Here is a 15,467-nt window from a genome sequence, read left to right as displayed (position 1 = left end):
ATTGTTTAATAGGGCTTAATTAACAGAGTACATAATCTTCTTCACTTCCTTTTACTCTTTCTGACTTTTCCTACTTTCCACTTATTCTCTTTTTATTTTCTCCCCTACTTTGTTTTTCTGACTATTTATTCATCTTGGATACCTGTATTCCCCTTAATTCCTCCAGCCACACTTAACTGATGGGACAGATGACTCCATGTGAGAATATTCTTTCATTTGGCACTCTTAACCAAACAAAACCATTTTCAATAAAAATGGAAAGTGCTGGAAAAACTCAGCAGGTCTGCTAGCATCTGTGGAGAAAAGAATAGAGTTAAATGATTGAGCCCAATATGCTTCTTCAGAACTCCAAAAACGTTTGGAACAGAATGAGAGTCTTACTGGACTCAAAATGTAACTTGTGTTTTTCTCTCCACATGCTAGATCTGTTGAGTTTCTCTAGAAACTCTGGTTTTATTTCAAATTTCCAGCATTTTCAGTACTTTGTATTTATAAGAACACTCTACACATATGAGGAGGCTTTCAAGATATTCCTGTAGTCTCAGGTCCCAACCAATTTAAGTAGAGATTTTTACATCTACTTGATCAACCACATCTGGTTCAGGTGAGACTTGGATCCAAACTGGGCCATATGTTGGGACACTACCACTGCATCCCAGGTATCAAAGGAATAATGTTTTACTCACATTTTCCAACACCTTAGAGCTAACATGGTATTTGGTTTTTGTAATTTATGTACCTGCATGCTACCTTTTTTCTAAGAGCAAGGCAAATAGATGATGGAAATGAGGAATACAAACAGAAAAATGCTGGGAATACTCAGCAGACCCAGCAAAGGGAAACAAAGGTAAAAGTTTCAGGCAAAGACTTTTTCATGTTTTCATTTATGATTGTGTATTACTAATCTTTATGGCTCACCGAAGGAGGATGGTGTTGAACAGTGATTTTGTTTGTTTTGATGGACAAAAACAGAACTGGCAGAAGCTCAGCAGGTCTGGCAGCAGCTGTGGAGAGAAATCATAGTTAACATTGAGGAAGGGTCACTGGAGCAGGAATGTTGACTCTGATTCCTCTCCGCAGATGCTGCCAGACCTGCAGAGCTTTTCCAGCCGTTTCTGCTCTTATTGCCTCTGATTGATTGATCGATAGCAGCCGTAGTTCTTTGGGTTTTGGTTGGTGCAGCCAGAGTGCAGCTGAGGGACCTGAGCAAAGGGGGAGAGGCAGCCGCCCGGAGCCTTCAGCCCGCTACACCGGCCCAGCCAGGACCAGGACCAGGACCAGGACCAGGACATGGTCACCCAGGTAACAGCGCGGGCGCGGGCACGGCCTCTCGCCACACGGGAGCACAGAGAGCAGCTGCGAGAACCGGACACCGACCCCCGGGGGCCTCAGGGAGGGGGAGGCAGGAGTCCGTCTCCCTCTGGTCGGTAAAACCCGCAGCTGCGCGTTTCCGAGAAGGCGGCGGTTTCTGGGCCTCGGGGAGGGGGATACTGCCAGTTGTCATGAAGAGATAGTTAGGTCTCAGATGTTGCGTTGTAATTCACCCGGAAGTGGGACACCTTTTGTTTTCTATTTTGTTAAAGTCTACAGTTACAACTTGTTCGGACTACATTACGATCGTTCAGTAATTTTTGTTCTCCCAGGCTGGGAAATCCCAACAGAGGGACTTCCAAAAAGTGTTCGATACAGTGTCACACGACGGATTTCTGAGGAAAGTATCGACTGAGGGGTAGGAATCGGAGAGCAATGGTTAATGAGTAATTTTTGAGGGAAGTTTCTAGTTTGCGGATTTGGGTGAATTGAGGACCGTGAGAACAGGATAATCTTTAGAGGGCCCTTGACAAAATTGGCTGGTTGAATAGAGTTGATGCCCGAAACGTCGATTCTCCTGCTCCTCGGATGCTGCCTGACCTGCTGTGCTTTTCCAGCACCACACTTTGACAGTTGTTAATACAATTATAAAAATACAGTATACACCACAGAAACAGACCCTTTTGGTTGAATTCATCCATGTAGACTAGAAATCCGAAATAAATCTAATCCCATTTGCCAGTAGTTGGCCCTATCCCTCTAAACCATTCCTGGTCATATGCCCATCCAGATGCCTTTTAAATGCTGTATAAAAACAGCCTCAACCATTTTCTGTGGCAGCTCATTCCATATACGCACTGCCCTCAGTGTGAAAAAGTTGTGCCTTAGGACCCTTTTAAATCTGTCTCCTCTCACCTTAAATTTATGCCCTCTAGTTCTGGACTCCCCCACCCTGGGGAGGAAAAGAAACCTTGTCTATTTACTGTATCCATGCCCCTTTATAATTTTATAAATTTTTATAGGGTCACCCCTCAACCTTTGATGCTCCAGTGAAAATAGTCCCTCTCTATTCAGCCTCTCCTTATAACTCAAACCCTCCAACCCTGGCAACATCCTTGGAAATCGTTTTTAAACCCTTTCAAGTTTGACAACATCCTTCCAATAGCAGGGAAACCAGAATTGTACACAGTATTCCAATCGTGGTCGAACCAATGTCACAACATGTCTTCCCAACCCCCAAACTCAATGCCTGAACCAATAAAGGCAAGCATACCAAATGCCGCCTTTTCTATCCTATCTACCTATGACTCCACTTTCAAGAACTATGAACCTGGTCTCTTTGATCAGCAACTCTCCCCAGAACCTTGCCATTGAGTGTATAAGACCTGCCCTGATTTGCCTTTCCAAAATGCAGCACTCACATTTATATAAATTAAACTCTGTTGTGATCCCATTGTACTCTGAGGTAACCTTCTTCGCTATCCACTACACTTTCAATTTTGGTGTCATCTCCAAGCTTACTAAGGATACCTCCTATGTTCATTTATATAAATGACGAAAAGCAGTGGACCCAACACCAATCCTTGTGGTACACCACTGGTCACAGACCTCCAGTCTGAAACCAACCCTTCATCAGCACACTCTGTCTTCTACATTCTAGCCAGTTCTGTATCCAAATGGCTAGTTCTCCCTGTATTCCATGTGTTCTAACCTTGTTAGGCTGTCTACCATGAGGAATGTTGTTGAGTGCCTTACAGAAGACCATGTAGGTCATGTCCACATTCATCCCTCATCAATCCCCTTTGTTACTACTTCAAAAAGCTCAATCAAGTTCGTGAGGCACAGTTTCCTACATAAAGAGCTATGTTGACTATCCCAAACCAGTCCTTGCTTTCCAAATACATTTAAATCCTGTCACTCAGAGTTCCCTCCAACAACTTGCCTATCACTGATATCAGTTCACCAGTCTATAGTTCCATGGCTTTTCCTTACCATCTTTCTTAAACAGTGGCACCATGTTAGCCAACCTCCAGTCTTCCGGTACCTCATCTGTGGCTATCGATGATACAACTATCTCAGCAAGGGCTCCAGCAATCTCTTCCCTAGCACCCCCCAGAGTTTGAGGGAACACCTGATCATGTCCTGGGGATTTGTCCACTTTTATGCGTTTCAAGACATTCAACACTACCTTCTCTGTAGAATGGACATTTTTCAAGATGTCACTATTTATTTCCCTGCATTCTGTATCTTCCACGTCATTCGCCACAGAAAACACTGATGCAACCTACTTGTTTAGTATCTTCCCCATCTCCTGTGGCTTAATACATAGGCACCCTTGCCGATCTTTAAGGGGTCCCCTTCTGACCCTACTTACCCTTTTGTCCTTAAGGAGAATCCAAAGGGATTCTATGAATACAACTAATGCTATTTGCCAAAGCTGTCTCATGTCCCCTTTTTGCCCTCCTGATTTCCTATAAAGCATGCTGTTTCTAGACTTAATAAATAGAGGCATAGTTAGTCAGTAAAGGGTATTATTGATGGTCTTGAAAGTTTCCTCTAATTTGTTTCATTTAGTGATGACAAAGGTGTTATGAACGTAGCGGACCCAAAGTTTGGGTTGGATGGTTGGTAGAGCTGTTCAAGTCTCTGCATTTTGCTGCCTCTACTAAAAACCCTGATATTGGAGATCCGATGGATGTTCCGTTGGTTTGTCTGTAGGTTTTGTTGAACGTGAAGTGTGTGGTAAGGCATAGATCCACCAGCTTGACAATACTGGCATCACTAAACGAAATAAATGAGGGGAAACCTTCAAGACCATCAATAATATCCTTACTGGCATAACATTCACTAAAAAGGAGGAAAACAACAACAAAATGCCATTCTAGATGTCACAGCAGAGGGAACAGCCAGTGGGGAACTTCAAACCAGCATTTACTGGAAAACAACACATACGGACCAAATATTGAACTACAGAAGCAATCATCCCAACATCCACAAACGAAGCTCGTTAAAACATTATTTCAATGAGCCACCGCACACTGCAGCACAAATGAACTATGCAGAGCAGAGGAAAAATCACCCATACAGTGTATTCAAAAAGAATGTGTACCCAATGAACACAGTCCACCGATTTCTCAGAAAAAAACTCAAACAAGCAGACAAAACACATCCTGAAACCCTAGCCACTCTCCCCTACATTAAAGTCATCGTGGAAATGACTGCCAGACTTCTCAGACTCCTTGGCATTATGGTAGCCTACAAACCCACTAACACTAAAAAAGCAGCTCATGAACTTGAAAGACCCTATACAGACAACAAGCAAAACTAATGTCATTTACAAAATACCTTGCAAGAACTGTAACAAGCACTACATTGGACAAACAGGCAGAAAACTAGCCACCAGGATGAACACCAATTAGCCACAAAAAGACATGACCCACTCTCACTGGTATCGTTACATATGGATGAGGAAGGACACCACTTCGACAGGGACAACACATCCATCCTAGGACAAGCCAAACAGACACGCACAAGAATTCCTAAAAGCATAGCATTCCAACCGGAACTCTTATCAACAAACTCATTGACTTGAATCCCATTTACCACTCCGAGAAATATAACAGGAAATGACATCACCATAGTGAATGGCATCACCAACCCAAGGAAACCCAAACATATAAATAGAAAGCGGGCTACACCACCAGTGCTTCATCTGGAGGCTCACTGAAGATGTTACCTAGTATGGTGATGAAATGTCTGTAAACGAACCTTCCAGCTCAGCGAGCAAACCTATATTGTTCAACATAGTGTTCAACAGCAGGGATTTTACGATAAACATATAAAATATGAGTCAGACTGGAGGGCATAGTTTTGTGGTGAGAGGGGAAAGATTTAAACGGGATCTGAGGAGGTGGTACCTGCCAAAGGAGTTGGTGGTGGTAGGTATAATTGCAGCATTTAAAAGGCATCTGGATGGGTATGAGTAGGAAGGGCTTTGAGGGATACGGCCAAATGCTGGCAAATGGGTCTAGATCAGTTTATGATATCTAGTCAGCGCAGACAGATTGGACTAAAAACTCTGTTTCCGTGCTGTATGACTATGACTGTTTAGCTGGTGTATTGTACGGTTCTGAATGCCACACTATAAGAAAGATGTGAACATATCTGATAGAGTACATAAGAGATTTACAAGATGGGATATGCCTTCAATTATGAAGAAAGATTGGAGATATTGGGAGAGCTTTCTCTTTGAAATAGAAAAGACAAAAGGGAGTTTTAACAGTTTTCAAGATCATGAAATGTCTGGATGGAATGAATAAGGAGAAACTTTCTGTTTGTGAACAGATCAAGAACCAAAGGGTATATGGGGGAACCTCGATTATGTGAACCTGATGGGCGGGGCACTATTTCGTTCGGATAATCAATTATTCGGTTAATCGGTTAAATGCCTTTCCTCTGGAGCTTGGAGTTTTTAAAGTCTGCTCAGTGTTGAGACCCCGCCCCTACCTTTGTCTGACACTGCCCTGTCCCCAAACCCGTGCAACCCCGCCCCCACCCCATGCAATACCGCCCCCCCCCTCCCCCCACCCCAACCCCATGCAACACTGCCCTCCACCCCCGCCCCCTCTCCGGGGCAGCTGAACTGGACACCAACCACAAGACTGCTTAAGTTGCCTTTGTGGGGTAAGTCTCCAAATAGCGTGCGCACGCACACACATGCAGCCACAGCCACACACACAACTTTTTGACAGGTTCCACCTTTGCCTATACAGTAGAGATTATCTGGGGAATGGGGAGGAGGGCTTTACGGTCATCTCTATGTAGAACTTCAGGGAAAGTGTGAGCAGAGAGGGGGAGGGCGGGAAGTCAGTCATTTGGAGACGGTGCCTGTTTAATCACCGTTGGAAACATGTCTTTGTACTGTTTCCATCGCGACCTCGAGATCTCCTTTGGATAATCTGATTTTCAGATAATTGATATTTGGATAATCTAGGTTCCTCTGTACTGTGGTTTTAGGAGTTTTGCAAAAGAAGCAAATGCGTGGTGAAGAAAACACTTTCTCTCACAGTAAGTAGTTACTGTATGCACAGCCTGGAATAATGGTGGAGGCAGGTTCAAATGAGGCATTGGAGAGGGCATTGGATAATTATATAAATGGAAGTGCGTGCAGGGTTAAGGTGCAGATCAAAATGGGTTGAATGACCTCTGTGTGCACCATAACAATGTGGGTTTTTTTTTTAATCTCTGGTTTAACTTGCTTCACTTGTGAACAAGTGTTAACAAATTGCATTTAACGCAGTAACAAAGATAGGGAGGTTATTTTAATTATTTAGGAACCACTTGAACTTTATTGTCGTGAGATCATCGCAATTGTTAGATGAAATTATTTCTTACTCCTTTACTTTTTTCATGTAACGCAAACTAATGTTTGGGTTATGAGCTGCTCATATCAGTCTTTCAAAATTTAATATTTAAGAACTGCTACAAAATAAACCTTTCAGATTGCCCAGTAGAAATCTCTTAATGTCATGGAAATGCCCACTTTTCCATTTGTTTTACCAAAGCTTGAACGCATTGCTGATTTCTGAGTGCACTTCTGCACATTTGATAACAAAGCATATGGAGAGCTTTCCTGGTTCAATAGAAAACCTACCGATATATAGCTTCAGTGTAATTTAGACTGTGGGATGTGTATCAATATAGCCACATGAATCAGGAGTAGCATTCAACCGCTTGAACCTGTTCTACCATTCACTAAGTTCATGGCTGACCTTATTCCCACCTACCCCTGATAGATTCTTGTTAAACACTGGGTTTAAAGGCTATCTATCCCTGCCTTAAAAATATTCAAGGACTCTGCTTCAACTATATTCTTGAATGAGAGTACCAAGGACTTATGATCTGCTCAGCAGAAAAAAAAAAGCCTAATCTCTCTCTTAAATGGGTGACTTCTGATTTGTCAGCAGTAATCCAGGTCTAGGATCCCCTATAGGATGAAACATCCTCTCTCCACATCCGCCTTCGTAAGACACCTCAGAATTTTATGTTGTAATCAAGTCATCTCTTGCTCTTCTAAATACCAGCTGGCACAAGTCTAGTGTGTCTAGTTTTTTTTCATAAATCACCTGGCTATTCCAGGTTATAGTCTAGTGAATCTTCTCTGAACAGCCTATTTGTGCTGTCAGTTCATTCAGATACTGATCCTCAAATTTATCTAATACACTCCCTTTGAAAATGCTAGTCTTGTCTGTTGGTTTACTCTTGGATATGTACTCTCTATCTCTTATCATAGTCTATTTGGCATTGTCCTGTATTAATACCTTTCTCTTTATCCTTGTCTCGATCTTTTGTTTGACTATAGATTTCCAAATTTGATCCCTTGCCTCCATTATTCAGTTTTAAAATCCTTTTTACTTCCGTATGTGGTTGGAAAGAATACTGGCCCGAGCAAGGTTCAGATAGAGACTTTGTCATTGATCCTGATCCCATTTTCCCCAGTGCTGGTGCCAGTGCTCCATGAACTGGAATGCCTTTCCACCACGACAGTCTTTGGTCCACACATGTATTTCTCTAATCTGATTGTCCCATATCATCAGTATATTTGTCATATTCTCTCCTCTTGAGTAGTGTCCTGTATCACCGTGCCATGGTCAGTAAACCCTTCCCCCCTGCAGCCCTCACTGTCATCCAGACAAAATTAGTAAACATTAATCCCAGGAGATTGAAAGAATTATAGATTGGCAGTATATTATGTAGGTATTCAATGGTGGAAGCCTCACTAAAATCTCCTGAACTGAAGGTTTGACAATATGAAGTATGGCTTGATGAGACCAGTTTATTTGGTAAATCTTGATTCTGATCTTCATAATTTTTTTCCTAGAAAATATGTGTTTCAGTGCTAGGTTATGAGCTAGTCACATTTTTCTCAAGATTTAATTTTTCTCTCTTTTGTATAGGTCTCTGTGCTGTATTTTGCCCGGAGTGCTGAATTGTCAGGGGTTCGTTCGGAGACGATTTCTGTACCACAGCAACTAACTTCATTGCAACTGTGGCAGGAAATTGTTAAGAGACATCCAAGGTACAGCTTATTAGAGAAATCCATTGTTGTTTCTTCTTAGCAATGTTGTTGATCTGATCTAGTGTTCTTTCCAGTGTGAAGTGCCTATGTGCTGCTTATGTGATGAAGATGGAGTAGCAATTAAGATTTATGTTTATTGTGTAGCGATGCCCTGCCAAATTCAACTAAAAATCTCAGTAGTTCTTGGATCTCTGATCTCCTTAAAACTATTTCATGAAGCTTACCAATCTCCTATTATCTCGTCCTTTGGCTTTATCTCAATTTTTAGGCTGGTCATGCTCCTGTGAACCACTTGGGGATGCTTTCCTGTGTCAAAGATACCATGTAATCAAGTTGTTGACCATGTACTGCAGGAACTTACTAACTGCAAGGAATTCATATGCTTCGGTGTTCAACATAGAGTCATAGAGATGTGCAGCATGGAGACAGACCCTTTGGTCCAACTTGTTCGTGCTGTACAGCCATCCCAATCTGATCGAGTCCCATTTGCCAGTTTTTAGCGCATATCCCTCTAAACCCTTCTTATTCTTATACCCATCCAGACGCATTTTGAATTTTGTAATTGTATCAGCGTCTACCACTATCTCATTCCATACATGCACCACCCTATGCATAAAAATGTTGCCCCTTGTGGGCCTGCTTAAATTTTTTCCCCTTTCTCCTTAAATGTAGGCTGTCTATTTTTGACTCCCCAACCCTGGAGAAAATACTTTGTCTAGTAATCCTATTCACACCACTCATGATTTTATAAACCTCTATAAGGCACCCTTCATCTTCCGACACTCCAGAGAAAATAGCACCAGTCTATTCAGCCGCTTCCTTTAGCTTAAACCCTCCAACCCTAGCAATCCTTGTAAATCTTTTCTGAACACTTTCAAGTTTCACAACATCCTTCCCATAGCAGGGAGAACAGAATTGATTGCAGTGTTCCAAATGTAGTCTAACGAATGTCCTGTACAGCTGCAACATGATTCCCCAACTCTTATACTCAATGTGGTGACCAATAAAGGCCTCCTTCACTAACTTGTCTACCTGCGATTTCACTTTGGAGAAACTATGAATCTGCATCCCACATTTCTTTGTTCAGCAACATTCCCCAGGGCCTAACCATTAAGTGTATAAGTCCTGCCTTGATTTGCCTTATCAAAGTGCAACACCTCACATTTATCTAAATTAAACTTGATTTGTTACTCCTTGGCTCCAGATCCCATTACACTCTGAGGTAACCTTTTTCGCTACCTGTTACACAACCAATTTTGGTGCGACCTGCAAACTTATTAACCACGCCTCCTATGTTCACATCCAAATCATTTATATAAATGACGAAAAGCAGTGGAGCCAGCACCGATTCTTGTGGCACTCTGCTAGTCACAGACCTCCAGCCCAAAAAGCAATCCTCCACCACCACCTTCTGTCTCCTACCTTCCAGCCAATTTTGGATCCAAAGGGCTAGCTTTTCCTGTCTTCCATGTGATATAACTTTGCTAACCAGTCTACCATGCAGAATCTTTTGGATGCCTTGCTAAAGTCCATATTTGACAACATCCACTCTGCTATAATCAGTCTTCTTTGTCACTTCTTCAAAGAACTCAATCAAGTTAATGAGACATGATTTCCCATGCACAAAGCCATCTTGACCATCCGTAATCAATCCTTGCCTTTCCAAATACATGTAAATTTTGTCCCTCAGATTCCCTTCCAACAACTTGCCCATACAATGCCAGAGAGTATTGATTACAGGAGATGGGAAGTCATGTTGCGGCTGTACAGGACATTGGTTAGGCCACTGTTGGAATATTGTGTGCAATTCTGGTCTCCTTCCTATCGGAAAGATATTGTGAAACTTGAAAGGGTTCAGAAAAGATTTACAAAGATGTTGCCAGGGTTGGAGGATTTGAGCTATAGGGAGAGGTTGAATGGGCGAGGCTGTTTTCCCTGGAGCGTCGGAGGTTGAGGGGTGACCTTATAGAGGTTTATAAAATCATGAGGGGCATGGATAGGATAAATAGACAAAGTCTTTTCCCTGGGGTTGGGGAGTCCTGAGCTAGAGGGCATGGGTTTAGGCTGAGAGGGGAAAGATATAAAAGAGATGTAAGGGGCAACTTTTTCCATGCAGAGGGTAGTACGTGTATGGAATGAGCTGCCAGAGGAAGTGGTGGAGACTAGGACAATTTCATCATTTAAGAGGCATCTGGATGGGTATATGAATAGGAAAGGTTTGGAGGGATATGGGCCAGGTGCTGGCAGGTGGGACTAGATTGAGTTGGGATATCTGGTCAGCATGGACGTGTTGGACTGAATGGTCTGTTTCCGTGCTGTACATCTCTCTGTCTCTATGACTCACAGATCTGTAGCTACCTGGCTTTTTCTTACCATCTTTATTAAATAATGGCACCACATTAGCCAAACTCCAATCTTCTGGCAACTCACCCGTGGCTATCAGTGCTACAAACATCTCAGGAAGGTGTTTGTTTGTGATATGAAAAGCTTTTAATATTTAGCAATTTGTTCTATAGTATAAGCTGATGGCGACACTTTACCTATACTTCTAAATTTTATTTTTAGTATCATTGATTACTCTCATTGTTGAATTCTTGTTGAATTCCTGTTGCTGGTCACCCTGCAGTTACATCTCCATAATCCCAATTACATCATACCCCTTTAAATCATTTAGCAGATCTGGTGCATGCACTTTATTGTGAATGCTCTACACATTAAGTTGCATGGTGTTAAGGCTTGTCATTTTGACACTCTTCATCCTTTTCGTTTTGTTTTACATCATGCCTCTGTTTGACCTTTGTCCCTGAATTGCCTATCATTAGTATTTCCCATTCTGTCTTTTCTTTTTGCCCTTTCTACCCTCTGTTCTGTCTCCCTGTATAGGTTTTCATTCTCCTCCATTTTAATTTAAACTCTCCCCAACACCACTAGCAAATACTCCCCTAGGACATCAGTTCCGATCCTGTCCTGTGCAATCTGGCCAGTTTATAGTTGTCCCACCTTTTCCAACTGGTCATTATGTCTCAGCAGTCTGAAACCTTCCCCATCACACCATCTTTTCAGCCATCTGTCCATCTGATATATCATGCTACTTCTACTCTGATTAGCACATGGCCCTGGTAGTGATTCTGAGATCACTACCTTTTGCAGTCCTACGTTTTAACTTTCTTCCTAATTCCCTTCAAAAAAAAAAGAGAAATGGGGAGAGGTTGCAGAAATATGGGGTGCAGAGGAACTGGGTGTCCTGTGCACAAATAGCTAAAAGCTATTCAAATATTATTATTTATCATGAGGGGAATTGAATGCAAAGCTAGAGAGATTATTCTTCAATGATATAGTGCACTGGTGAGATGGTATTTGGAGTACTGTGCAAGGTATTGGTCACTTTATTTAAGGAAGGATATAAATGAATTGGCTGTAGTTCAGATACCATTTTACTGTGACTAATACTTGTAATGGCCAGGTCGTCCTATGACGAAATGTTGGACAGACTAGGTCGGTATCACTTGGAATTCATAAGAGTAAGGGGCGATTAGACTGAAACATATGAGAGATTGTAGATGGGAGAATCAAAATTGGGGGTCACTGTTTAAAAACTAGGTATTTCCCATTTGACACTTTTATTTTCTTTTCTAGACTCATAACTGCCTGACAGAACTCTTCCTGAAAAGGTAGTGGAAGTAGGGTCTTGAATATTTTTAAGGCAAAGATGAATAGATTCTTGTTAAGCAACGGTCAAAGGTTATCAAAGATAAGCAGGAATATAAATTGAAGGTTGCAATTAGATCAATCATAATGTTGAATGAGGGGCTGATAGTCTATTCCCAAGTTGTATATTCATATGTTCTATTGTAAAAGCATTGTAGGTGGGGTGGGGGAGGGAAAGAGAGTACCTAGTAGGATGTACCTATACCAGATGGACTGCAGTGGTTCAAGCAAGTGGATCGCTGTCGTCTTTTCCAAGAGCAAGTAGAGATGGGCAACAAATGTTTTCATAGTTAGCAATGCTTGCATCCTGTTAGAAGATATAAAGAAACATTGTCCCCACCTAATCAAAGAACCAGGTTCCATAAATAGCAAAGGGAGAAGATATTGTTGATGGAGCCTTCACTGAGTAGAGAAATATAATTGGTTGGATTGGATTTGTACTGCCTTTGGTGGGCAGGAGATACTTGTGACCGTAGGACAGAGAGACTTGCCTTTACTCTGTCTTCCCACAGGACATGGAGAGAAAATCTGAGGGAAATTCAGCACAGCTCAGTTTTATATTATTCTGTCATCCAGTTTTGCATAAAATTTGAAGCTGCTTGGTTGCAGATAGGCCATATTTAGCTGACGATGGCGTGATACAGATAGATATAGGAATAGGGAAAAACAGAAACATGAGTTGAGTACAAAAGGTGGTGCATGTGCACTATTGAAGCTTTTCGGAACTAATGTTGAGATGAAGGCTGCGGTGTCGTAAACTGTGATATGTGTAACAGATGCACAGAATAGTTTAGCAAACCCTGTTCACTTTGGAGAAGCATCCGTAGGAGAACATAATTACCATTTGATGGATCGCTATAAACCGTGTTACTTTTCTAATTCATATAATTGTTGAAAATTCACCATCATGTTATTTTGCCAATAAATAAATAATTGAAATAAACGTAGTATGGCTCCATTATGTCAGGTTTGGAAGAATATTAGAGACCTTTTTTAAAATGTTGAGATATTGCTTGGTTTTTCTTCTTAGTTAACATATTCTTTTTCACAGAATGCTGTCAGTTGGGAAGTCAAATTTTGTTCTTTGCAACGGACTTCTTTACAGAAGTTGTTAATGCTGCAAAGTTCAGAATGTTCTATACATATTACCCACGTAGCTTACCCATTGTCACTCCAGTCGATGAAGTAGCTTGATTACATAAAACATTTCATTTAACTACCTTGGAGAAAGTGAGGACTGTAGATGCTGGAGATCAGAGCTTAAAAATGTGTTGCTGGAAAAGTGCAGCAGGTCAGGCAGTATCAAAGGAACAGGAGAATCGACATTTAGGGCAGAAGCCTGAAGAAGGGCTTATGCCCGAAACGTCGATTCTCCTGTTCCTTTGATGCTGCCTGACCTGCTGCGCTTTTCCAACAATACATTTTTAAGCATTTAACTATCTTGTCAAGAATTGGCTAACTGCCGAAGTGAAGCAGACAGGCTGTAGTGACTCTAAACTGTTTTAGTTGCAGGCCTGGAACCATATTTGGAGGGCATTATTGACCATTAATAGGCAGAGGAAGGGAAAATCCTATTAAACGCAGTGAAACATTTAGTGCTAAATGCTAAATATTATTGATATTTGGTATGTTTTTTTTCTTTTCTTACCGAATCCACAGGCTTGGTACCATAAGGGATCACATCATTCTTGCTGTTCGTCAGGAATACATCATCTTGGGAGATCAGCTTTTGTTCCTCCAGCCAGGCGACGAGATCGCAGTCATCCCCCCGATTAGTGGGGGCTAGCTCCTGGCATACATATGCAGGTATTTCTAATTTCTCCTCAAAAATGACTTCAGGTGCAGGAGGCCGCACATTAAAATTCCTGATGGAGTCTTTAATTTTAGCGAGGTCCATTGATTCCGTTGTTAGGTGCCTTTTGAATTTTCCCTTTCGTCTGTTCCCATTTGGCCTTGTATCTTTATTATATGGAGCCATGCTGCTTTTATGCAGTTTCACTGTAATAATATAAATACATTTTCATATTAATCAATTTTTTTTTAAAAGATACTGAATGCTAACAACTACAATAGGAGTTGGTCATTGGGAGAAGGGAATGGGCCTGATGGATGTCAATTCCGACATATGGAATGTATTGCATGGCTTGTCAGAATTAGTGCCAAGATGGATGCAGACTGAAGGCGTATCTGCAGCATTTCAATAATGCTGAATAAATTTACAAATTTAAGGTTATCACTGGCTAGGTGTGCTTCTTCAGTCATTGCTTTAATACTCTCATCTAGAGATCACTGCCTGTTATCACTGAACCACCATTATCTTTTCCAAAAGTAATTTCAATCTTAGAGCACTGATGATCAAATCTTGACCTTATTTATACTTAGTTTACTGATGTGGCATCCTCGAAATAGACTCCTCAATTTCTTCTGTGAAAGAAATGAAAATGGGATCCGGACTTGTAGTCCAGCAAGTAGGCTAGCTGTTTGTCAGGATGTCCAAATGTGAAGAAGGTAGCACTGACAGGGAATACTTGCGGACACAGAGATGGGTTCAAGTGCGTATACTTCAACGCAAGGAGTATCAGAAATAAGGTCGGTGAACTTAAGGCGTGGATAGGTACCTGGGACTACGATGTTGTGGCCATCACGGAAACGTGGATAGAAGAGGGACAGGAATGGTTGTTGGAGGTTTCTGGTTACAGATGTTTCGGTAAGATTAGGGAGGGTGGTAAAAAAGGAGGGGGGTGGCGTTGCTAATTAGAAATGGTATAACAGCTGCAGCAAGGCAGTTCGAGGGGGATCTGCCTTTAGAGGTAGTATGGGCTGAAGTCAGAAATAGGAAAGGTGCAGTCACCTTGTTGGGTGTTTACTATAGGCCCCCCAATAGCAGCAGAGATGTGGAGATGGGAAACAGATTTTGGAAAGGTGCAGAAGCCACAGGGTAGTAGTCATGGGCGATTTCAACTTCCCAAATATTGATTGGAAGCTCTTTAGATCAAGTAGATTGGATGGGGCGGTGTTTGTGCAGTGTGTCCAGGAAGCTTTTCTAACACAGTATGTAGATTGTCCGACCAGAGGGGAGGCCATATTGGATTTGGTACTCGGTAATGAACCGGGACAAGTGGTGGGCTTGTTAGTGGGTGAACATTTTGGTGATGGTGACCACAATTCTGTGACTTTCACCTTGGTTATGGAGAGAGATAGGTGCATGCAACAGGGTAGGTTTTACAATTGCTGCAAGACAGGATCTGAGGAGCATAAATTGGGAGCATAGGCTGTCAGGGAAGGATGTCATTGAAATGTGGAACTTTTTCAAGGAACAGAAACGACGTGTCCTTGATATGTATGTACCTGTCAGGCAAGAAAGAGATGG

At 41.9% G+C, this 15,467-nt stretch overlaps 1 protein-coding gene across 8 annotated transcripts in view; it reads left to right on the top strand.

Moving 5' to 3' along the window:
- The first annotated feature begins 1,181 nt into the window (after nt 1-1,181).
- LOC122549100 (molybdopterin synthase catalytic subunit-like) overlaps nt 1,182-15,467 on the top strand; it is an 80,283-nt gene continuing 65,997 nt past the window's right edge. For 2 of the 8 annotated variants that reach the window (XM_043688376.1, XM_043688386.1), the window contains exons 1-4: nt 1,511-1,711; nt 6,328-6,378; nt 8,268-8,389; nt 13,757-13,903. In XM_043688376.1, the coding sequence (XP_043544311.1) occupies nt 1,526-1,711; nt 6,328-6,378; nt 8,268-8,389; nt 13,757-13,883 (486 nt within the window). In that variant the 5' untranslated portion in view covers nt 1,511-1,525 and the 3' untranslated portion in view covers nt 13,884-13,903. The other 6 variants (XM_043688366.1, XM_043688346.1, XR_006311420.1 and 3 more) reach the window with 5 other exon arrangements.

The sequence above is a fragment of the Chiloscyllium plagiosum genome, chromosome 1 (genome assembly GCF_004010195.1).
Source record: "Chiloscyllium plagiosum isolate BGI_BamShark_2017 chromosome 1, ASM401019v2, whole genome shotgun sequence".
NCBI classification, from domain to species: Eukaryota; Metazoa; Chordata; class Chondrichthyes; order Orectolobiformes; family Hemiscylliidae; genus Chiloscyllium; species Chiloscyllium plagiosum.
The sequence above is the reverse complement of the archived record's forward strand: the minus strand, read 5'-3'. Positions and strand labels throughout refer to the sequence as shown.